We start from the raw sequence: 23,993 nt of genomic DNA on the forward strand, positions 1-23,993 counted from the left end.
TTGGGAGATTGTACGCAAATGGGTGTGCCTTTTAATAGGTTGCGACGGCGACAGAGTACACGCCGATTGCTTAACGGATTTGTGACGAATGGGCCAGAAAGAGGCGATCGACATAATTATAACAGTAATACCGGTTTAACAAACAATTAAACTCAATTGGGTCAGGTTTAATAATATTGGTGTAATCCTCTCTGTGCTATCATGATTTCTTGCTTTCTGTAAAATTTTGAATGGCCTAAAAGCAAGATATATATTCTTCAACAGGCCAGCAGACTAGTGATAATGTAATCCAAGGTACATATCAGTGCAGCAAGATTCCAGACCCACTGTGCTTCATTTGTCAATAATCCATCTCAGCGATCTTCTACACAAGCATAAACAGTTTAAACAAACAGTGAGCTCTGCTCGATTGCCATCTTTTACATCCCAATACTTTTGGGCATGCCAAAATACTAAGACTACATCTCTCAAGTACTCCACACCACAAAAGAGCCTTTTTTCCTGAACTCACATGGTGACAAATTGATCACAGCCCTGCCCATCATTGCCATTGCTGCAATGCTAGGAAACTGCTTTTTTTGGCATTCTTCATCTGATGCTACCTTGCAACTAAACAACTCGGGCATTACTTGAGGAGAAGGTCTGCTTGTCTCTGGGACCACCTCTCGCTTGTGACACAGTCTCTGAATCCAAAAATGTGACAAGATATTTGTATCCTGATGGTCCTTCACCGACTCCCCCGAGGATGCTTCTCTATTTGTTGGTAAAATGCTTGTATTCCCCAGGATTCCCTTCCCGAGATGTTTGCCTAATGTGGTGGGTTCTGAGCTTGTCTTCCGATAACTCGTTATTCTGGTAAACAACTGATTAATGTTTTCACCACATGATTCTTCTCTTGCTTTGGAAGGGTTGGTACCGAGGGCTTGAGAATCAGAGGCACTTCTAAGGCACTTGACCCATCTGCTGCAAGAGGCCGGTGCTGGAGGAATTTCAAGTTGAGGTTTACAGTTTAAATTATCTGGCTGTTGCTTGATCTGGGAAAGGAAGTTCTCCACATCTAAACTCTCAGTTGATATTTCCATCTCAACTGCTTTGCTTGAAGAAGCCACTGGGACAGCATTCTGCAAGAAACTGAATCTGTTACGGCAGTCAAACATTCCACATAAGTAGACTAGACGACTTGGGCATTTTTAGAAATCCATGAGGGTGAATTTGATAACTTCTGTTCAGTTGCTTTCAAGGTTTTAAGCATTTTAGGCAGTATTATGACATTTAACTGTACTAAAGTGTACTACCAAACATGTCCCAAGGCATACAATCCCACCAAATGAAGGGGGGCCCAGATAAACTGTAACACAAGCCTAAAACCCAGTTTTTGAGAAGAGTCCCACTATATTGGTCCATCGCATGGACTTATTTCTTTCTTTAGAACTCCCTCCTTCCCTCTAAATGACCAAAAAAAAACAAAAAAATGGAGCCAGACCAGTCAGTTCTGGAAAACATTGAACAGTTTCCTTGACAATTTATGACAGAAACGTGACTATCTCCGTTCAAGCTGCTTGATCCAGAAAATGGCTTTGTTGGGATGAATTAACCACCAAAACAGTCAGTTGTCCCCACCATGTCAAACTGTTTGATCTGGAATCTGAGAAATGGCATCCAGCCAGTAAGCTTTTGGAGAACACTATCCAAATGGTAAGGTTTACTAAACCTCAAACCCCAATTTGTAAGGGTCATGATCCACTCACACGGTAGAGTGCAGGAACCTTATAACTGATGGTCCTGTCTCCAACAAACATACCATGTGTATATGGTTCAGGACTCCAGCATATTTGAGTGGAGTTCACACACATGCCACCAAAGGCACTAATAACTCAATGCAGTAGAAATCTGACAAGCACCACATGCAATACAATCAGAACAATTGAGATTACACGCAAATGATGGGAAGGTAAAGAAAATTTTAAGATCTAGTCTTATCCAGCACTAACTGAGGCCTTCCAATCGTACCACTGCTTTTGTGACATGCAGAACAAATACATCAATGATTTGGCCGAACCATGTTTCATCTTATTTTAAGAGCTTCTAGCTTCAACAAATTCGAATTAGAAGGATTTCATTCACTAGGTTCCATCCTGTCACTGTAAATATATCACTTGGATTGCATGACTTCATATCTAATGCTTAGTTATTCTCACACCAAGTACATAGTAGACGGCACCTAAAATAATAAATTCACAGGGAAAGATGCACTTTAGTATGAACCATATGATTAAAGAAGAGGTAGATGGTACTTTTATGAAAATTTTCAGAATTCCTCATGTATTTTATACACAAAAAAGAATTCAGAATTATGAGCACATTATGATCAACTATAGGATATTACCAGAGCATATGGGAAAGAAGCAGACTGATCTTCCACAATCAAAAGAAATAACCAGAAACCACAAAAGTATTGAAAAAGAAGGGTATGCCTAACCAAACCTTATGTGATGGAGGAGAGCTTCCACCTGCAAAACATACCGTACAGGGAATTCGTTGTTAAGGATGTATAACATTTAAAACTTATGGAGAAAAATTATTACTAAAAACACATTGGAACCATGACCGAATATGCACCTGTGAATGAGTTCCTTGGCTGATACATGTCAAAGAACATACTATTAGTTTCAGCTGATGATTCGTTATGTCTGTTGACAAAACAAGGCGACATGGCATGCCCATCTTCTTTCTCTCTATCAGATGAATCCCAGAGGTCTTGAAGCTTTTGTTGGTCCATATTGCAGCCAAAAAATGCTGGTTGGTTGAGCATTCCATCAAAGGCTTTTTCATTCAAGTCAGTATGCACAGTTGAACTTTTAACCATGTCATCTCCTCCGCTGGATAAGTTGACATCTGTCTTCTTAGTCATTAAAACATGTTCAGTGGTCTTAGAAAACTTTGGGAGGGCCCTGGTCTGCTCCATGGAATCCACAGTGGTACATATACGCAATGTCTCCACATCTTGAAGACAGCGCATTGACTCATGTTGACCATGTCCTGACTCTTCCAACCTCGGTAAACCAGTATTATAATTATGGCATGGAAGTAACATTGGAGAAGACAAATTATGAAATCTACCATCATTTTCCACAAGTTCTAGGATGTAAGAACCTCCTCCCTTATTCTCTACATGTGGTCCTCTGAAATCTGGACTAATCAACCTTCTGTCAATTTCCATATCAGTCAAATATGCACGAAAACTTCGGCAGTTATACTTCTCATCTTTGAAGCGAAAAGTATGGATGTTCTCCTTGTCTTTTCTGAAACTATAACCTGTGCTTGCTGCTCCAGTGTTAACTCCATAAAGTACAGAAGCGGAAGTAGATCCTGCAATTTTTTCCTGAAATGACCTTGAAATAAGAACATTTTTCTTTTCTTGATCTAGATCAGGCTCTTTTTGTTGGTTTTGTGTTGTATTCTCCACCTGAAGAAGGTACTTACAGGATCTATCTAGAAGAGTGGCAACAGGTCCTGCTGTGCCAACATCTTGAGGATCATTACAGAAGATGGCTCGATCTGCTCTTGGATATAGATGGCTGAAGTTCCTTCCATAAAAAAGAGGCTTAGATAACTTGGACAAAGATAAGGAATCCATTGCGGTTACTTTAACTGCGAGAGACAAATTTTCTATTGGGCTCCCTGTTGGCATTTCACTTCTCTTCATGGTTTTTGTAGTTTCAGTGAGCACTTGGGCAACAGATTGACAGGCATCAGATGATGCTTCCAACATTCGTTTTCTGCCTTTCATTGCATTCCTGTGATCAAGAGGATCACTTTGGCCTACATCTATGGCTAATCTTTTACCTTTCCTAGAGGACTCTGGAATCTGAGATGTTTTCTGTTTACTGAAGGAATTATCATCCTTCCTGTCATCACCAATGGTGGTTGTGCTTGTGCACATCCAATGAGACAACCAAAGTGACTGGTAAGGATGCATGGCATCTCTAACCTTAACATTAACACCTAAATGTTTAAGGGCGGAACGTTCAGACATTATAACTTCCAACTCTTATTAGCACTCCATACTACAGAGTCTAACATAAGAAATCACCAGACAAATCCAAAGGGGTGACCATCTTTAATATCTGAAACTGGAAAAAACCAATTATTAGGACTTACAGCCAATCTTTTCAAGTTAAAGCACTTTTGCTATGTATTCCTCAAGAAATAAAATCTTGTCCGAAACTTTTTATTGTTTGAAAATAAATATTAATCCAAACTATGAAAATCCCCCTTCCTTTAGTGGAAGATGACTAACTGCCACGATATCCTTCCATAAGCTATACGTGAACTAGCCCATGCAATATAATACCAATAAATAAAACTTTTTAAAAAAATAAAAATAAACATTTCCTCAAGGGAAACTCCAAATATAAAATAATAAAATAAAATTAGTTGTCATTCACAAAATCTATTTTTTAGCAAAAAATCATATTGGAGGAGAAAATTATGATTCACGAACCTACACATATTGCTGGTACAAGGGGCCAAAAAGACTCTAGATCATAAAAACAAGAAGTTATACCTAATCTTGGAACAGTCATTTCAGTAAGATTTACCTCATATATAGTAGCGGTCACTCAAGTGATGGCTGGAGATATAGAAAACATCCTGTGAATCGAAGAACAAAAGAATTTAAAATGCTACGGAGATTCAGCATCAATAAATCCAGTTCAAACCGCTTTCTATAGGAGCTAGAGCCCAGTAAGGCCATTGAAAATTGAGTGTCGAAGAACAAATATGGAAGAGTCTTACATGACTCTCACAATAAGAAGTTTTACAAAGCCTGAATTATTATGGAAAGAGGTCTCACAGAAGAATTTCAGTTAAAAGACATTTTAGTTGTGTTAGTCTTCTATTTATGTTCAGTTGTTTAATTATGCTAGGACTTATCTTTAAGTGTTAGACTTTGGGTGTATGAAATAAGGGTAGTTTAATTGTAATTGGATTCTACTACTTTCCTTTATTATAAACAGGGGCTCATGTACTCAAATTACAACAAGTTAGTCAAGTTTTTCTCTATTCACGAAATTCAACATGGTATCAGAGCAGGTTCAGTGAGTTGACTTGGTCAACCCATAGAGATAACGTGACCTTTTTCTAATCTATCATCTCTAGTAGTTTAGGTTCGTATTTTATCTTTTTTCTCTCTTTCTAGTCCTTATACCGGTATTTTTTTTGGCATTCAAACCTCTATATTGTGCTTTTAATATTTCAAATTATATATATTGACGAAAATATTTTCGAGGCTACTTTCCAACGCAAAAAGAATTTTGGTAATCTGAGTTTTCTACAAAGAGAAATCGATATTTGTAGCAACAAAGGTCAGACTACAAGAGAGGTTCGAGTAGCAGCAGAAAACTTCAACTTTCAAGTCATTTTATGACATAAAAAATGAGACTTTATATGGAGAATCATATATCAAAAGAAAGATTTGTAAGTCTATTTTCTTACATATTCAACCAATTCTCAACCTGAGTTTTCTAGAGGGAGATATCGATTTCGGAAGAGTCAATGGTCATGCTAGCCAAAGAAGAAAGAGTACTCATTTCAGCCAAATTATAAAGTCTAAAATATATTAGATTATTTCTCCCAAAAGAAGTATATTTTATGAATAAAAGTTATACTTGGATGAAAGTTATTGAAGTCTAGTTTCATAAGGAGAAAATTTCATATCAATCTGATCTATATTTAAAGACATATTAGCATTGGAGTTGGCAAGGGTCAAGTTACAGAACGAAGATAATCAAGAGATCATAAAAGATTCAATAACAAATCTTTTGTGTCAAATTAGGTATCAAATTAAAGCTCTTCGAGTCTAGTTTCTTGAGCAATAAACTACTTGTGATTGTGAACTATATTTTGAGAGTTATTGATATAAGAAGTACCAAAGGTAAGTTTTGTCAAAAATATCTTTTTTTCCTATTTTCTCTCCTATTACCTCTCTTGGCATTGAAGTGAATTGAGTTTCCTTTTCTCCTAAAATCTGAGTTTTTTAGCCAAATTTATCTTCTAATCAAAGAGTTTTGGTCAACACTGCCTTCTTTTTTGAAGCCTCTTTGATCCCAAAAATCTCTTATCTTTGGAAAGTCTAATTTAGGAAAGTGATGCTAATTTAGGAAAGCATGTCATTGGAAAGTTTTTTTTTTTTATTTTACAAAATCTGGAAAGTATTCCAAATAGGAATTTGTTGAATATTTGATTAGAAACTTTACTCCTATGGATTGATCAATTTGGAAACAAAAACTTATAAGTTATGCAATTATCAAAGTTTCCATAGTCAATGTTGTTTTCAAGATTTGTGTTTTTCTTACTTGGTTGTATATCTTCTGCATCGTCAACTCTGAAAAATTTTGTTCACCTTCATGAAATTATCTTGAGGTCATACTTGGTCAAATTTGTTAAGTAATTTTTCTATCGTCATAGTCTCTTTCTTATTATCGAAGTGGTAATTTTCCTTCATTACATTCCCCAAATACCATTTTTTATCAGTTACCTTTCTCGTACCATCTTTTTTTTACTATTACATACGCCTTTGGGCTAACCTCTTGTGTGTTGTTTCGGTTAGTTTCTCTTTTTATATACATATGGGTGTCGTAAGTCCATTGAGACTTTGTTATGAGTACCCTTGAGTGGGTTTTATCATCGTCCTTTGAGTGACAGGCGCTATCCTTTTTAGTGATTATTATTACTACTTTTATTTGAAATCCTATGAGGTTGGTTTCGACTTTTTTTATACATACATCACCCATCTTATTTTTTTAGAGTCTATGTCCAATTGAGTTCTTATGTTTGGGACACCTTGATGGAGGAGATAATAATAACAGTTATATTTTTGTGTCAAAGTGGGATTACACCGATACCTTCTAGCTTGAGGGGGAGAAGTACAAAAAGAAGTACAAGAAATAGGTATTTTATTCCACATGTTATGATAATTTTTGTGTGACCAAAATATTCAAGAAAGGGGAGCACAAAAGATGAAGTTTTTGCATTTATGAAAAAAAAACTAGCAAAAAAATTTGAAAACCTAAAATCTTTTTCATTGCAGCTGAAGTTATAAAGACCAGTTTGAGGGAGAGTGTTGAAAAGTAGAAATGGAAGAGTTTTACATGATTTTCACAATAAGAAGTCTTAAAGAGTTTAAGTTAAAAGGTATTTTAGTTATGCTAATTTTTCATTTATATTCAGTTGTTTAATAATGTTAGGACTTATTTTTGTGTTAGGCTTTGGGTGTAATTGTGAGAAGGGTAGTATAATTATAATTAGACTCTACTACATTCTTTTATTATAAATGGGGTTTATGTACTCAAATTACAACAAGTTAGTAAGTTAAGTAACAGAGTTGAAAATCTTTCTCTTTTATCTAACGTCCACTACCCTCTGAACTACTAAGTTGGGTAAAGGAGTCTTTTCCATCAACTAAAGAGGAGAAAAACGAAAAGCAAAATTTAAAAAAAAAAACAAAACAAAACAAAAAAGTGGAGAAACGACCTAGAACTGTCGCTCTTTAAGTAGAACAATTGATCACCAAGGTGAAAGAAGGAGAGAAAACAAAAAAAAAAATCAGATCACAGACATTAATGAAGCCCAAAACTAGACAGCATCAAACAAATAAGGTAAACCATACACAACTGAGGATTCGAAAGCAAAGCGAGAAAAGCATAGAAAAGGAATGAGAGAATCAGGGGATGAAGGATTAGAAGGAGTTCATTCTCAATACCCTTTTCCGCATAGCGCTTATCCGGAGGATCCAACTCGGACATCCAGTTCAACTCATTGGCGCGCGAGGAATGGACGGAGAGTGAGGAGACGTCTGTGGCCAGAGAAAAAGGAAGTACAAGGAGAAAAGGTCGCGCAAAAAGTCCGCCACGTAATGAAACGAAGCCGACGTGGAAGACCACTTCCATTACAGTGATAAAGGTGTCTTTGCCTGTGCAGGGAAGATCCTCGTCTTTTCATCTACTTGTATTAATCAAGCATTCGATGGGTCGAGGAAACCGGTAAAAGTGTGAGGTGAAGCAGATGGGATATTAGGCATTAAGAAGCGCCATCACAAATTAAAATATTTGTGTTTTCCGTTGCACGTGTTTAGGTTTGTAAATAGGGTTGCATACGGATTTGCTTGGGTCGGGTTTCACAAAATCGGAATCAGACCCCGATCTCCTACACCTCGTAACCTGAAAAACATGAATTATCAAACTTGACCCCAACCCGATCTATTCCCGCTCCGGGTTAAATCCGACCCATCTCAACCTCGTTCTCATAAACCCAGCCCATGCTCCAACCCTATTTTTTTATTTTTTGGGGGGGGGGACAAAAAAGGATACGAGTGATAATGGAACACGTGTTGGGTTCCCGTCGACGAATGTACCGGCGACACGCGTCGGATCATCGAAAGTGTGTTACAAAAACCTACCTCAGACTGGCAGGTGGTACCGGATTTTGGCCCACCCAGTTTCACACGCGAGAGGGGACAGCGGACCCCTGCGATGTTGTTAGATGTGCATGCAAAAATTAACCTCTTAGATTAGGTAAGTCACGTGGATGGTTGGGTAGACCCACCTCACCACGCGAGTCGCGACCATAAAGAAGTGCTGACAGCTCTCACTCTTTCACCAATGCGAAAGATCCAGTCCGACCACTGCTTTTTAGTGAGAGAGTGGAGTATCATTGACGCACTGACACCGCCGCCGTTAATCGTGATGGAGAATACGATCAAAGGACCCGTCGTTGTGACTGGCGCTGCGGGTTTCGTGGGCTCATGGCTCGTCATGAAGCTTCTTCAGCAGGGTTACACCGTCAGGGCCACCGTCAGAGACCCCTGTGAGTAACAGTCTTCCGCTTCCACCTCTCCTTTTCTCTCTTCTTCTCACTCTTACCTGCATTTCTTTTCCACCTTCCGCCGCTCTCCTCTTTGCCAAATTCTTTACATATGTGGGGGGTTTTAGAGCCCAATTCTATAGTTTCTCGAAAAAAATTGGAGGATTTCACCGCAGCCACCCTGGGATCTGGATTCAATTTAAAAAAAAAAAGAAAAACGAAAGGTAAGACAGACTGGATGAATTATTTTAGTGAAAGTGTGACAAAGTCCAGTCCAGATTTGAAGACATTACTAATTTTAATCATTTTGTAACTTATAATTATTGATGATATTTAATGCAAATACACGCAGCCAACCTGAAGAAGACAAAACACCTGTTGGACCTACCGGGAGCTACCGAGAGGCTGAAGTTATGGAAAGCTGATCTGGACGACGAAGGAAGCTTTGATGAAGCCATCAATGGCAGCAACGGTGTTTTCCACGTCGCAACCCCTATGGACTTCGAATCCACAGATCCTGAGGTGAACGCTTCAATTTTAATTAGGGAATTTTAGGATATTATCTATTTTTTTTAACATAATAGCATAAATAATAATTTTTTTAATTTATTTACACAAATATTTAACTTTGACCGGTCAACTATACATTTGTACTGTCAAATGTGACACGGTCATCTGCCATGTCACCCTCCACATTAGTTTTACTTTTTTTTTTCTATTTTTTTCATGATCGGTTTAGGTTATTTTATAATTAATTAAAATTTTAAATATTATTTCTGGTTTAAAAAAATCTTACACATTTCATTTCATTACCTTCACTTTAATATAATAAAAATATAAAATTTAATTATTAAATTTTCAAAAATATTTTAAATACAATTAATACATTTTTAGTAATACCTTAATGTAATTATTTTACTTTAAGATATTATTTAATTTAATACAATATTTAGTAAAAATAATTTAGTTTTAAAATTCTTATTTGTTGGTGCAAATATTCTATCTTTTTTTAAATAAAAACATAAAATTCATATATTAATTAATTAAAAAATTTATTCTTAACTATTTTACACATTTTATTATCTATTTAAAATATTTTTTAGTTAAAGTTATTTAAAAATATTATTTTAAAGTTTAAAAAACTAATTTATCGATACACGTTTTATTACCTTATACTTTAAAATATTTTAAAATAATCATTTATTTAAAAATTATTTAAATCATAAAAATATTTTTAATAAATATTTATTTTTTAGAAAATACATATTTAGTTTTTAATAAAATTTAAATATTTTTTAACTTAAAAATAAATTATTTAAAAATATTTAAAATTATTAAAAATATTGTCAATTAAGTTACGTTTATAAAATATTTAAATATTTTTTAAATATAATATTTTTAAAATATTAATTCAATGATGTGGCATGATGATATGGCATCCTTGGGGTGACGTGCCTTCTTGATGATGTGGCATGTGACATGGTATAAGACTCTTTGGTTGTTGATAAGGTGTGATGACGTGACACCAAGTATCAGTCAAAGTTTTCGTGTCAAAATTTGATATTTGTGCAAATAAATTAAAAAAATTGGATAATATCCTAAATTTTCATTGTAATTATCGATCAATAACAACCATAGCTTCGAAGTGGGAAGTGGAAACTTACCGTAAATCTTCTTTCTTCCCTATGATAGTATGAATACTAATTTGGTTCAGATGTTGATGCATGTGGGTGTGATAGAACGAAGTGATCAAGCCAACGGTGAATGGGGTTTTGAATGTGATGAGATCTTGTAAGAAAGCAGGCACGGTGAAGCGGGTGATCTTCACCTCCTCCGCCGGAACTGTCAATGTGGCGGAACATCAGAAACCCGTATACGATGAAAGCTGTTGGAGTGATTTGGAGTTCATCCGAAGAGTGAAAATGACCGGCTGGGTCTGTCTTCATTACCACCCCAGCTAGCTACTAGCGAGTAGAGCTTGTTTTTCCTCTCCGTTAGTTTTCTACCATTAATGGTCACTGTAAATTAAACTGTTTAATTCTGGATGCATGGACTCAGATGTACTTTGCATCCAAGACGCTTGCAGAGAAGGCGGCTTGGGAGTTTGCTGACGAGCACTGTATTGACCTCATTAGCATCATTCCGACGCTTGTCGTCGGCCCTTTCATCATGCAGAGCATGCCACCCAGCATGATAACAGCCCTCGCCGTCCTCACAGGTACAGAGAGGGATCTCTATCTATCTAGTTTAACCCAGCAGCATCAATGAAAACTATGCTTCTGTTATTTGGTGGGTGGCCAGGAAACGAAGCACATTACTCGATTCTGAAGCAAGTGCAGCTAGTTCACCTCGAGGACCTCTGTCTGGCTCATATTTTCCTGTTAGAGCGTCCGGAAGCGTTTGGCAGATACGTCTGTTCTTCTCACGACACCACGATCGTGGCTCTTGCGAAAATGTTGAAGGAGCGATACCCTGAGTACAACATCCCCGCAGAGTATGTATTCGATCCAGTAATCCAGTAACTTAACTATCTCTCTCTCTCTCTCTCTCTCCCTCTCTCTCGCTCGCTCATTTCTTCATTCTTTCAGGTTTGAAGGCATAAAGGAGAGCATCGAAACGGTTCCTTTCTCGTCCAAGAAACTGACGGACATGGGATTCAAGTTTCAGTACAGCATAGAGGATATGTACGACGGGGCAATTCAATCTTGCAGGGACAAGGGTCTGATACCACTCAGAACAGTGGAGGAGCAACCTCCGGTCCCCGTCACGCTTACCAGTTAAACGAAGAACACAAATTAGACAGTCCTTTTGTGCTGCTTATGGACGTATCTATATATGATCACTCCTCTTAAAGACCATATCAATAAATGAAAACAAATGTGTCCTTAGTATGGGTCTAAGGATCCACATGTGTAACCATGTGAGACAGTTTGATAAAATATTCACTCCTAATTGAATAAATTCCGTAGAGGTGCTTTTGGACTAAATGCAACCTACAAATCAAACTTGTGTTAGGCGAACACCGTACACGTGCGAAGACGACAGGTATAGTTGTAATTCTGATAACGGTCGAGGGCTACTTCTATGAAGTGACCAAAGTTTATATAAACCCTGGAGTATGGGTTGTTATTTGTTAAGCATGCGATTCCATCCGGTGGCAATAGCAGCTATCTCCTCCAACTGTTGTCCTCGCTCCGATACCTCCTCCTTCTCGTCCTCCTCATCTTCCTTCTCCGGCCATAGATTGCCGCGAAGTACCTCTTTCTCCTTTCGATTTCAAAGCTCTCCGGCGTTCATCGCTGCTTTTCTTGCCAGACCTCCGCGATCGCCACTTCGGTTTCATCTTCCATCGAAGGGAAAGGTGACAATCCGTCTCTTTTATTTTCAATTTAAATTTATTTTCCACAGCCTTTGCTTAAAAACCATCCTATTTTTTAACGCATCCTGTTCTCTCAAGTGTTTTACGTTGTCCTGTTCGTCTTTGCTTAAAAGGGCTTGATTAAGTTCAATATCGAAGCCACATGCTGTCGTTCCTTGTGTATAGCTTTCCGTTTAGTGCCATTTTACTTTTTCACCTCAACATTGGCCATTGAGAACTGCTGCTCGGGTTGTGAGAGCAAATGCGGTCTGATCTAACTGAAACTCAAGGTTGTTCTGTCGTTTGAGACTCTGTTTTTAAGTTTGAACACTAATGCATCAATCTTTCCACTGCATTTGCCATCCGCTCGCTCTCTGAGATATTGAAAATTGAAAGTATCATGTTTCAGTTGATTGGCTCTCACTGAACTGCACATTCGGGCATTCCACTTGAGATGCTTTTTGTTCTAGTCTGGTGGAGTCATTATTTCTTGTATTACTGCATAGTTCCGTTGAATGTCTTTTGGTCAAGGCATGGAGGATTGAGATCATTGTTTAGAACAACTTCTGAAAAAGAAACCGAATCTCCAGTTTTAATCAGGACAGAGATTAGGATCTGATTTTTGGTCAAGGTGCGTCCTTTTCACATTTTCTGCAATTTATTAGCCATCTCGTATTGCAAGTGAATTTTCTCTTTATTTAAACTCCAAAGTGCTTCAACTTGCTCTTTCACATGAGAGACTCTGAGGAGCAATGTTTTTCGTGACAGTATCCTGAAAATTTCATCACAAATAAATGCTTATAGCACAAAGCTTATTTGGGCATGTCATATTGAGGTTATTTGTTTTTGAAACGTAAGATATCTTCATGGAGTAGCTTATATTCTTTCATTTCCCTTATAACAGTATATATTTATAATTTCTTCATCCAGAAAAAAAAGTCGGTTTTTTTAAATTTTATTCTATTTTTTTCAGTTTGAAACATGAACTTGATGTGCCGACCATCTGTTTTGTGCTGAAACAGAAATTAGTAGATTCGTTGTTGAAGTTTTAGTTCTAAAATATATCCTTCAGTGGAAATTTAATCTGCTTTAGCTATCTTGTGGTAGGCCTGGGAGAAATTTACTGATTTCAAAGAAAACCCTGAATGGTGGTGTGATGCATCTGTGGCTCAAATTTGGAGGGTGGAGCTTGCCTCTGTTGAAATATTGTGTACCTCATAATGAACTTTTTTGTTGCCTGTTTGCTTCGTGTAGAAAGGAGTTTGCCCTTTTTGATAGGTGTAGGGACATGAGTAACTGGATAAAATTTCACAGGCATTGCAATTGGTCTCTGTGTTTGAAACTCCTCAAGCACCTGGTTGACATCTTCTGCTGTTTACAGCTGAATCAAAGCAAAAAGATTTCCTGCACCTCAGTGACTTTGACAAAGCAACCATAATGAACATCTTGGATCGAGCTGCTGAAGTGAAGGCTTTGCTGAAGTCTGGAGAGAGGACATTCGTCCCCTTTAAAGAAAAGACAATGGCAATGATATTCGCTAAGCCATCCATGAGAACTCGGGTTTCATTTGAGACAGGGTTTTCTCTACTTGGTGGCCATGCCATCTATCTGGGCCCAGTTGATATCCAGATGGGTAAGCGGGAAGAAACACGTGATGTTGCTCGAGTGCTTTCCCGTTACAATGATATCATTATGGCACGTGTGTTTGGACATCAGGTAGGATGATAGCCTGTCATGTTATGCTTTAACTCTAGTTTCTCAACATGTAATGCAATGTCAAGGCTGAACTCGTTTCTTGACCTTGGCCATTAGCTACCTCGGAGGATTTTCATCTTTGCTTTGGATCATTATTTCTACTGAAACAGTACCAGCGGTGCAGGATATCCTTGATTTGGCAACATATTCTTCTGTCCCAGTCATCAACGGTTTAACTGATTACAACCATCCCTGCCAAATAATGGCCGATGCACTTACAATTATTGAGCACATAGGTCATCTGGAAGGAACAAAAGTTAGTGTTACGAACTTGGTCCAGTCATTTGTTGTGGATGAACCGTGAACATTTAAAAACCAGTAGTTGGTTTTGTTTAACATTTCACATGAACTAAGATGATTGTCTCAGTAAATCTTGATTTCTGACTTAAGTGCAGGTAGTTTATCTGGGTGATGGAAACAATATAGTACATTCATGGCTGCTGCTGGCAGCTATCGTCCCTTTCCACTTCGTGTGTGCATGTCCTGAAGGTTTCGAGCCAGATGAGAAGACTGTTGAGAAAGCAAAAAGGGCTGGAATCAGCATGATTGAAATTATAAATGACCCCAAGGAAGCTGTGAAGGGAGCAGATGTGATCTATTCGGATGTTTGGGCAAGTATGGGCCAGAAGGAAGAGGCAGCTTATCGACGGCAAAGGTTTCAAGGATTTCAGGCAACTGTTCCCTCTCCCCTCGTCTGTTCTGCACAACTCACACTGCGATGGCTCACTTTTGAGGAAAATTTATTAGGTGGATAAAGATCTCATGGAACTAGCTGGCCCCAAGGCTTATTTTATGCTCCATCTTTTTGGTTTATAATATGGCGTAACCCAGTTCCAAGGATAGATCCTCACAGCTGCTCCTTAATGGGTATGATATATGTATATATATCTAGGAGTCGGGATCTTTGCACAATCCCGAGGAATGGATTGAAAATGAGTAGGAGCTGAAATGTTTTTTTTTTGGGAGAAACATTTATATGATTTCTACTAATTAGAGTACCTTTGGCTGATACATAGATGATATAGCGGATATGGACAACTTAACTCTTTCGTGACAAAGAGTATTCCCGCAGACAAAAATAGTGAATACCTGCAAAAAAAAAAAACAGGCGAACTACAAATACCACGAAACGCATGATCCAAGCTTCCATCATCGCTCTTCGGAGTTGAATCTGCTCCAGGCCTCCTGTTTTAAAAAGGCACAGCACATTAATGAGATCGGAGAGAATTGAATTAATTAAAACAAAGCAGATATATAATAAGTGGAAAAAACCAATTTCCACCTTAAAAAGTCATCCTGAAACGCTAGTAATATTTGTTCTAGGCCTATGGGACGACAATACAACAAACCAGAAAAGTTTCAGGCCTGTTGAAATTAAATTTGTCCGCAATAGTCTAGCAGATGAAAATGCATGCATCTATTTGCTTGGAACAGGAGCAAGTTAGGCGAACGATTCAATATAAACATGCGATCTGTGTGGACGAGTTTATAACAAGAAAGTAAAGAACAAGCTCTTGCAAACCTTTAGCAGATCAAACACTTTCTCGCATATATATTTGTGTTGAATGCTTGCACCTCTTTGCTGCACCTTATCAGGATGAACACAAAGTGTTGCTTTTCTGTAAGCTTTCTTAACGGCAACTGCTGTTATAACATCTATCAGCGGAATTGGCTGCCACCCACTCTCAGGTCCAAGGATCTGGCAAAAGGACACACATTACATCAAACCAATGCTCATACGTAACCAAGCAGGAAAAGAAGATTAAAATCACATGTAATCTTTCATTGTGTTTGCTCTCCTAATAAGACAGACATAGCTGCTGCAATTTCAAACTCAAACAAATTCAGAAATAGATGTATACAGGAAGAATCCCCCATACATATTGCAGTGTTGAAAGCAATGCGCGCAAGTTTCCTTCTTTTCCACTTGCCCATCTTCTGATATCAGCATCCAGAGTTTCAGCTAACCGCTGCAAGCATAATCAAACAGAGAAGATCAGGAAAAAAAGAAAAAAAGTGAATGCCATCCAGTTGGCAGCTTCAAAATTTTGAGAAAAAGTTGTTTCACATTTCTCTCTGTTTGTTCTCTCTGAGCAAGAATATCTCGCACGTTCTTCTCTGCAAGAGCTTTCGCCTGGAATCAATAAAGTGACACCAACTCATTTAGTTTTCTGTCATCAACTCATGTCCCATATTAACAAAAACAAACAGATAAAAAGCATATAACGTGAAATATCCATAAAATACTTTTAAAAAATAACTATCAAAAGCTACATACCGCTCGTTCAACTGTTCGTTGATGCCTCTCTAACCTTGCTTTAGACCGTAGAGCTGACTCACCCTGTGTTCCACGAAAATCTTGTGCATCCTACAAAGCTCACTACAGAATTAGCAAACAGAAGTAAACCAGCAGAAACTATGTCAAATCAGGAATTAAGGGAGCATATACTCACAGATGCAGGGTTTTGCTTCGAAGCACTGTCTGTCTTATCTCTTGCAGCAGCTCTTTCAGCAGCTCTTTCAGCAGCTCTTTCAGCAGCTTTTTCAGCTGCACGTTCCCTAGCTTCAGCAGTTGCTCTTCCTACTGCAGCCCTCTCCACCCTCAGTCTAGCAGCTTCACTAGAAGCCTTCTCTGCTAAAGAAGCCTTCTCTGCTCTTTCACGAGCATCAGCAAGTGCTCTTTGTCGAGCTTCAGCAAGTGCTCTCTCCACAGCAGCTCTTTCTGCTCTTTCTCGTGCTTCGGTTGATGCCCTTTCACGTGCTTCATGCGTGGCTCTTTCAACAGCAAGTCTGTCTTTTTCTCTTTCTCTCTCCCTCTCTCTTTCTTCTTCTAATTTTCTCAATCGTTCTTTTTCCACCTCTCTTTCTCTTAACAATCTTTCCTCCTTTTCCCTCTCTTCTCTATCATAGGTTTTATCCATGCTTTTCTCTTCTCTTTCTCTACATTGAGCTAGTTGAGGTTTTCTAACTATTTTCTCTCCTCCATTCATAGCATGATCAAATTGAACTGTTTCTTTCCTCCTATTTTCAGCCTCCATGATTATCTCTCTGGCTGCTGTGATTTTATTACTGCCTTTTTCCTTGTCAAGGGGAAGCTTAAATTCCTTGATACTGCTTTCATCCACCATGAGCCCATTGGCAGCTCTTACCACTTTCAGTTTGTCATCGTTCTTCTCCTGCTTCATGGCTGCCTGACCTGTCTTGGGTTCCTTCTCATTATATGCCAGCACATGGGCATCATGAATCCCCTTTAGTTTCCTTCCTTCACCTGGCCACAAGGGGATTGAATTGCCTTCCTCTAAATTCTCAATCTTTTCACAAGTCATCGTCTGTTTGCTCTCAGTCTCTTCCTCCTCAAGGACCTTGTAAGCTGTTTTCAACATAGTTCCATTCCCATCATGCCCACCACTCATTCTAGCTTCTTTTACTCTTTGTTCATTCTCTTTGTCCTGAAGAAGCCTACTATCTACTTTCATCATCTTCCTACTCTCTTTACGACCTGTATCTTGAACTTCTTTCAGTTTCTCATTACTCCTTCCTTTTTTGTCATTTACATCACAGCATTGTGTGGTTTTAGCCATTTTCAGTAACTTCTCACTTTCCTCTTGCTGCCTAACTGTTGCATTTTTCTTCTCATCCTCTTCATTCTCACGAACATTATGAAGCGGTTTTAGCTTTGCACCATTTTCTTCCCATTCATCAGCCTCTTCAACCACCTTCAAGTTTATCCATTGTTTATAGGTGTCTTTAGTTGCTTTTGAATTCTTACCATGTCCTTCAGTTTCACAGGTCTCATAAGCCTTCTTACATTTGTTCTCTTCCTCTTCATGCTCATATTTTTGTCTCTCCTTCTCATTTTGATTCTCTGTTTTTACTTTTTGTTCCTCCTCACGCACATATGATGCTTTTACTGTCTCTCTCTCCAGTCCCTTGATGCAAGTTGCTTCCTGTCTCTTCTCGTCCTTTTCCAAATGAACTGCAGCCAGTCTCTTCTTTTCCTCTTCAGTCTCACAAGCATATTTTAGTATATCTTCTTTACGTTCATGGGTTTCTTTTGGTCCCTTCTCTTCCCATACGTGCACGCATGCAGCACTCAATCTCTTCTCCTCCTCTTCACGCACAAATGCTGCTTCTAATCTTTTCTCATCCTCAAGTTTGCGAGCAACCTTGAGTCTCTTCTCTTCCTCTTCATGCTCACGAGCTGCCTTCAGTCTCTTCTCTTCCTCCTCACGCTCACAAGCAGCTTTTAGCCTCTTTTCTTCCTCTTCAAGCTCACGAGCTGCCTTCAGTCTTTTCTCTTCTTCTTCACACTTACGAGCTGCCTTTAGCCTTCTATCTTCCTCTTCCCGTTCATAAGCTGCCTTTAGTTTCTTTTCTTCCTCTTCCCGTTCATAAGCTGCTTTTAGTCTCCTTTCTTCCTCTTCACGTTCATGAGCTACCTTAAGTCTCTTCTCTTCCTCTTCACGCTCACTTGCAGCTTTTGTCCGCTTCTCTTCCTCTTCACGTTTACGAGCTGCCTTTAGTTTTCTCTCTTCCTCTTCATGCTCATGAGCTGCCTTTAGTCTCTTCTCTTCTTCTTCGTGCTTATGAGCCGCCTCTGGTCCTTTCTCTTCCTCATGCTCGTGTGCTGCCTTCAGTCGTTTCTCTTCCTCTTTGTGCTTACAAGTTGCCTTTAGTCTCTGCTCATCCTGTTTGCACATGTAAGCTACCTTTCGTCCATTTTCATGGTCCACACACTCATGAGCTGCCTCCCATCTCTTCTCCTCTTTTTCATGTTCAAAGGCTAGTTTCAGTCCTCTCCCTCCCTCTTCATTCCCACAAGCTTCATTTAGACCATATTCATCTTCATTGTGTTCATACACCATGTTATCTACTTTCCATCTCAATCTCTCCTTGTCAAGAGCCTCTTGACTTGTTTGTAGGTTCTTTTCCTTCTTTACAACCTCTCTGTCCTGTGTATATGGCCTTATGTCGTTATCATTTTCCTGCAATTGGCAAGCTGTTTTAGCAACTTTTGGTTTCTGGTTGCAGTCTTCTTGCAAATAAGACTCAGCCTTGAATGTTTCATTGTTTAGGAGTATGCCTTCCTCCTTAACTGCTTTTAAATTCTTCTCATAGTTTTCCTGATCAGCAGTAACTCTGAAAGTCTTTTCGTTGTTTATTAGCTCATAATATTGTTTCTCAACTTTCCACTCGCCAGCCCTCTCTTCCTGCTTAAGAGCATCAAGAGATCCTCTAAAGTTATTTCCTTGCCACTTGTCCATGGAGGCACCAGTTGGTTCTGAATGTCCCATCTTCCGTTCGTATTCTGAAGCCATATCCTCTGTACTCATCATCTTCCACCTATCAACCCTGGTTAAATCTTTAATCTCAGCATTCCGTCTATCACAGGAATCCAGAGCTTCCTCATCCTTAAATGTGCGGTTTTCATGATTTGATCTACTCATCCTGTGTTCGTTGATATTTTGGTCTTCATTTAAGTTCAGCTTCATTCGGCCTTGATGACCATCCCTCTTTCTTTCCATTGATTCCTTGGCACTCTTTAATTTCGCTTGAGCTTTCTCCATGGCTTCTCTCATCACTGCTGCAGATGCTGCAGCAGCTGAACTTGCATCAACCTCTACATCAAAGAATGGTGGTGATGAATTATTCTCTAGAAGTGCACAGGTATCAAAGGCAGATCCAAAGTGGTAAGTTTCGGTGGTTCTCATAGGTTTCCGCGAATATAATTCATTCTGGTAAACTTTCATCTTCTTAGAGCTACCCAGTTTTGGTGGTGGCCTTGAAGGAGGCGGCAGCTGAGAGGGCTGTGTTCGAAGGTTGATATCAGAGATAGTTAGAAACACCACCTTTTCAAAAGGTTTATCCCCATTAGATGGAAGGTCAGCAATAGGATTGCATGAATTATGCTGGTCACCTGCAGAAGCAGCTTCAGAGGCAGTGGACTGCAGATGAATTTGTCTCAGATCGGCCTTCTGGACCGATGGCATTTCACTACTATAAACATGTGTATTGGAATTACCACTTTCTAATACATCTTTCTCGTCAAACTGTTTACTGCACAAGTGTTTCTCATCTGGAATAATTTCATTTTCAGATGTCTTTGCTACAACATTAGAACCAAGGATGTGTGATGACATTTCTCTAGAATGGTTTTCTTCCATTATTTCCCCATTGGAATCTTCTTTGGGAGTGACGTCATTCTTTGGGTCTACAGAATTATCATGTGTGTTCATGTTCGGAGAAGGGCAAGAATCAACCAGAACAGTAAATCCCGGAACATCATGGAGATGAGCTATGTGTGTTGTTCCACTTCGTGGCTCCCCCTTGCTTCCTTGATTAGACTTATTGTATAACACATTGAATTGCTTTGTGCCATCAAAAATATGTTCAGATGTTCCATTTGAGAAGCTTTGCTTCATCTTTGAACTCACAAACAAATCCTGATTATCCCTTTCCAAAGGAGCAGTAGAAACAATTTCTGGAGTTTGCTGTGTGGCTCCTTCAGCTTGAGACCTACAGATGGAATAGCAAAAGGCAAACAAGAGAAACAAATCAAACTCCTAAAACAATGAATTGACATGCCCTCTTTCCTGAATTATACTGCTGCGAGGAAAGAGACTAAAACATGTACACCCACAACTACTAGCTAAAGAGTTGCAAGAGGATTCTGTCACTGTATTTGAGGACAGTACTTTTTAGCTACCTAAGGAATAGCCACAGTCAGGTTACACATGACCTAGAAATCATGAAATAATCAATAACAAAAAGAAATGCTAATCGAAATTAAATTCTTTTATCTCCAAGAGTTTCACGAGTCATCCCTGTTTTTGATTAAGAGTTTTTTTTTTTTTTTTTGTGGCACAAGCTATGTGTTAAATACTGTAACGACGAGATATTACAGCGTTTACTTGTTCTTATAGCATGTCATCATGTAAACGTACTGCTAACCCCAAAATATACAACAATAAGATAGAGCTTTTGCAGTGACAACAGCAAGTTCGAAATTCACGAACAAATTTATACAAATATTTATTTTAAAAAAAAAAATCTGCATAACTATGAAAAATTTTAAAAAATTAAAATAAATAAAATAAAGAAACTTGAAAAACCGAACTTCCCTATCAATGAAACATATGGCATTTTATAGGCTCCCCACTGAAACCAGAGAAATCCAATAGCAGCAAACATGTCATGGACAAAGGTTTCTTTTTTTCCCTCCATAAATATTGTAGGAACATGTAATCGGAACCAAACAAATGAGAGATAAGAGGAGAGTGCGAAAAGAAAAAAAAACATACCAAGAATTCCTGGAAGGATTTTGGGGTCCTTGTTGCTCTGACAACATCTCCTCGCATGGAACAGCAAAATCTCCAGCAACAAAACCCCCAAAGATTTCCGTATAATCAAACTCGGTGCTAGAAACATCCAAGGAGACTTGGTCTTCATCAAGAAGTGGAAAATCAAGAATAGGAATGGAGGAAGTCCTGGGAGCAAAGAAGTTGCCAAAAATCTCAGAGTAGTCGTCTACACGAGAAGATAAAGAGGGAACGGAGTACTTGGGTGGACCACCGAAGATGTCGTCGTAAGCATTCCCGTTGGAAATCTTACGCTTAGTGAAGAGAGACTGCTGAAAGTCCGCCATGAGAGAGACTCACGGCCGGAGCTACTCTATTTTCTTTCTACGGTTGTTCTTCTCTTCTCTAAATCTCTACTCTCTTCTCGCTCTTCCTCTTCGGAGAGAGAGAGAGACTGAGAGAAAGAGAGAGAGACTGAGAGAAAGAGAAGACAGCCGAAACCAGAAAGGAGGAAAATGCAGAGCCGGAAGCTGTCTTTTGTTTTATTTTCCCTTTTTCTCTATTAACAGAAAACATAAAAATAAACATTATAGAATATTTTTAGTTTGCTCGAGCAGAGACAGCGAGGTCGCCAGTGTACAATATGCCCCAGAATCGGCGATTTTTTGTCCAAAGTCGTCGACGAGCGAGAGTGATAGGCGTGAACCTTGAAATTGATGAAATAGACCAAAATGACCCTTCATCTGGCCCGCCCAACGGCAACGGTCCTGATCTGACATAAACCCTATCATTTACAAACTACAATGACTAATGGGGTAAGTAACAGGCAATTATTATTTCATATTTCATAACCGACTTATTTAATTATGAATTGTTTAAATAAAATATTTCAAATAAAAAAATTAATATTAAAGTATGAGTATAATTATTTTTAATAAAGAAATAAATAAAGATGAGACATGTGCTCCACCACTCACCGGGACTCCATTTGCTGGTTGAAATCCTCTTTGATTGATTTTTATGGAAGAATATGCTTGTGGATGACCTGGACTAGCAATGATTGAAGTATCCGCATTTGGTTTTAATAACGAAAAGGATTCATGGGAGGCCGTCCTGGTCTTCAAGCATGGCGTGGTATAATATTTAATGATAACGCATCCAGCGGTTGGAGGAGTAATTACTTCCAAAATGAGCAATTGTTGATGAAGGATCAGAGCCAGAAAGAGCGTTACAACTTTTGAGGAAGTTTTCCTGTTTGCCATTTTAAGAGCAGATAGGATCGGTTTGAAGGAAAAGGACGGGCAAGCGGAAACTGTTTAAATCAAAATTGATGTAATTGGAGGAGTTTGTAGATCATCTTGCCTTATAAATAATACAACTTACGATTAGAGGAGCTGCTGCTGCTGCTCTGTTAGGTGGAACTAGATTTAGATCATCAGTAACATCGGCAATGTTAGAGACTCGCGGTTGGTTGGTTGGTTGAGAGGTCGATGGCGGAGCAAGTTGAGAAAGAGACGGATCTGAAAGCTGAGCTTCACCTCAGTCCAGAAAGAACTAATCAACCTGAGAAATTCTTACTGTTTTCCATGGACACGACGGGAGCTCGTTATCCGAGCGATCTCGCTCGCTAAAGAGAAAAAGTTCAGAGTGGAGAGGAAGGAGGCAGAGAGACTGTTCACTACTGTCGCCACAGGTGCTTTTCGATGCAATAAGGACAGGACATGACCGGTTCAATTTCAAAACCGGGGTATTATGGTCAATACGTGTCTCCTCGCGGGATTGGGGGATTATCGGCGACAGATTCGCCTTTATAATTTTCTTAAGTTAGTTTGATTGATTCACATTCCATCGGACTTCGAAGTTGAGAAACATGAAAACGCGGCTGACATGATCAGAAGGAACTTTTGGCGGGCCCAAAAGAAAAAAAAGTAAAAGCGAAGATTGAAGCCTTTGGAGTTTGAAGTTTGAACTCTTTAAATTCTGGCTCTCTTCTTTTTTCTTTCTTTCTTTTTTCTTTCTCGTCTTTGGAAATTGTGTACTTGTTTTTGTTGACTTACGGCCTGCTCAGTGCTGATCATTAGAGCAAGGCTCGCTTAGTAAAAAAAAAAAAATTATTTTCTGAATTTTCTGGTAGAAAGAAATTAAATTACAGCGTAGTGGGTAAGGATTGGGCACGAATATTTTAAAGGGACCACTGGCAGAGTCTTCTTTTCGGTGTGTTTGCTGTTTGCCTTGCAAACACCCACTCAGGAACATTAACAAACTCAAAAACGCGGCAGCTGAACCGGAGGATCTTCTTGTTTGCTAGCAAAAGATGTCTCTGCAAAATGGCCCACGGATCTCTGGAAACGATTGTAAAGTGTATAATATCTGGACCCTCTCTTGTTGGCCACATCAAATCGAATCTAACCAAGCTTACCCCTCCTTTTGTCACAGAAAGAAAAAGCGCAGATTTGAAAGTAAACACAGTCTGTGTCAGGGGGATTCATCGAACCGGTACGATCCCGATTCGAAAAGAAAAAGGAAAAAGAAAAAGAAAAATCAAGCTACTGTCTTTTGATGACTAAAATTACAAACAATAAATTCATGTTACTGTTGTAGTCGTAAGATGCATTAAATACAGGAATGATGAACCTAAGGACATTAAACATCACTAAACATAAGGCGAGTGGGGCTGGGAGCGCTTCTTTTGAGGAGACACAGTGGGACTCGATCTCTGC

The 23,993-nt window shown here is 38.8% G+C and overlaps 3 protein-coding genes and 1 pseudogene across 4 annotated transcripts; 2 read left to right on the forward strand and 2 right to left on the reverse strand.

Annotated features, from left to right (window-relative positions):
* Nucleotides 1-228: 228 nt before the first annotated feature.
* LOC137941356 (uncharacterized) lies at nt 229-7,957 on the reverse strand. 2 transcript variants are annotated; one of them, XM_068786720.1, is made up of 5 exons: nt 7,763-7,957; nt 4,602-4,653; nt 2,620-4,133; nt 2,485-2,510; nt 229-1,121 (listed from the first exon to the last, which is right to left on the reverse strand). In XM_068786720.1, the coding sequence occupies exons 3-5, from the start codon at nt 4,034-4,036 to the stop codon at nt 468-470; spliced, it is 2,097 nt and encodes a 698-aa protein (XP_068642821.1). In that variant the 5' UTR covers nt 4,037-4,133; nt 4,602-4,653; nt 7,763-7,957; the 3' UTR covers nt 229-467. The 2 variants fall into 2 exon arrangements, with proteins under 2 accessions (XP_068642821.1, XP_068642822.1); XM_068786721.1 differs by lacking the exon at nt 7,763-7,957 and having other exon boundaries at nt 4,602-4,867.
* Nucleotides 7,958-8,675: 718 nt separating this feature from the next.
* On the forward strand, nt 8,676-11,849 carry LOC137941349 (dihydroflavonol 4-reductase). Its single transcript, XM_068786714.1, has 6 exons — nt 8,676-8,865; nt 9,215-9,384; nt 10,602-10,796; nt 10,921-11,080; nt 11,164-11,356; nt 11,451-11,849. Exons 1-6 carry the CDS (start codon nt 8,745-8,747, stop codon nt 11,641-11,643), a joined length of 1,032 nt encoding a protein of 343 aa, XP_068642815.1. The 5' UTR covers nt 8,676-8,744; the 3' UTR covers nt 11,644-11,849.
* Nucleotides 11,850-12,001: 152 nt separating this feature from the next.
* LOC137940912 (ornithine carbamoyltransferase, chloroplastic-like) lies at nt 12,002-14,844 on the forward strand (annotated as a pseudogene).
* A 112-nt stretch (nt 14,845-14,956) lies between these two features.
* Nucleotides 14,957-21,858, reverse strand: LOC137941970 (auxilin-like protein 1). Its single transcript, XM_068787615.1, has 7 exons — nt 21,277-21,858; nt 16,429-20,491; nt 16,254-16,343; nt 16,044-16,109; nt 15,856-15,945; nt 15,498-15,674; nt 14,957-15,160 (listed from the first exon to the last, which is right to left on the reverse strand). Exons 1-7 carry the CDS (start codon nt 21,618-21,620, stop codon nt 15,125-15,127), a joined length of 4,866 nt encoding a protein of 1,621 aa, XP_068643716.1. The 5' UTR covers nt 21,621-21,858; the 3' UTR covers nt 14,957-15,124.
* Nucleotides 21,859-23,993: the final 2,135 nt, after the last annotated feature.

This window comes from Aristolochia californica, unplaced genomic scaffold, assembly GCF_029961685.1.
Source record: "Aristolochia californica isolate CCGP_79_NKW_82.1479 unplaced genomic scaffold, dmAriCali1.0.hap1 SCAF_9, whole genome shotgun sequence".
Taxonomy (NCBI): Eukaryota; Viridiplantae; Streptophyta; class Magnoliopsida; order Piperales; family Aristolochiaceae; genus Aristolochia; species Aristolochia californica.

Bases quoted from the DNA above. Each gene is read 5' to 3' on its own strand.
- LOC137941356 (XM_068786720.1), bottom strand. From the start codon at position 4,036: ATGTCTGAACGTTCCGCCCTTAAACATTTAGGTGTTAATGTTAAGGTT. The intron at 2,511-2,619 runs GTGCATATTCGG...TATGTTTTGCAG, and splicing joins GCCAAGGAACTCATTCACAG to GTGGAAGCTCTCCTCCATCA. The intron at 1,122-2,484 runs GTTTGGTTAGGC...AGTTTCTTGCAG, and splicing joins GCTCTCCTCCATCACATAAG to AATGCTGTCCCAGTGGCTTC.
- LOC137941349 (XM_068786714.1), top strand. From the start codon at position 8,745: ATGGAGAATACGATCAAAGGACCCGTCGTTGTGACTGGCGCTGCGGGT. The intron at 8,866-9,214 runs GTGAGTAACAGT...AAATACACGCAG, and splicing joins GGCCACCGTCAGAGACCCCT to CCAACCTGAAGAAGACAAAA. The intron at 10,797-10,920 runs GTCTGTCTTCAT...GCATGGACTCAG, and splicing joins GAGTGAAAATGACCGGCTGG to ATGTACTTTGCATCCAAGAC.
- LOC137941970 (XM_068787615.1), bottom strand. From the start codon at position 21,620: ATGGCGGACTTTCAGCAGTCTCTCTTCACTAAGCGTAAGATTTCCAAC. The intron at 16,344-16,428 runs GTGAGTATATGC...TGAGCTTTGTAG, and splicing joins CGAAGCAAAACCCTGCATCT to GATGCACAAGATTTTCGTGG. The intron at 15,161-15,497 runs GTTTGCAAGAGC...TTTTTAAAACAG, and splicing joins AAGTGTTTGATCTGCTAAAG to GAGGCCTGGAGCAGATTCAA.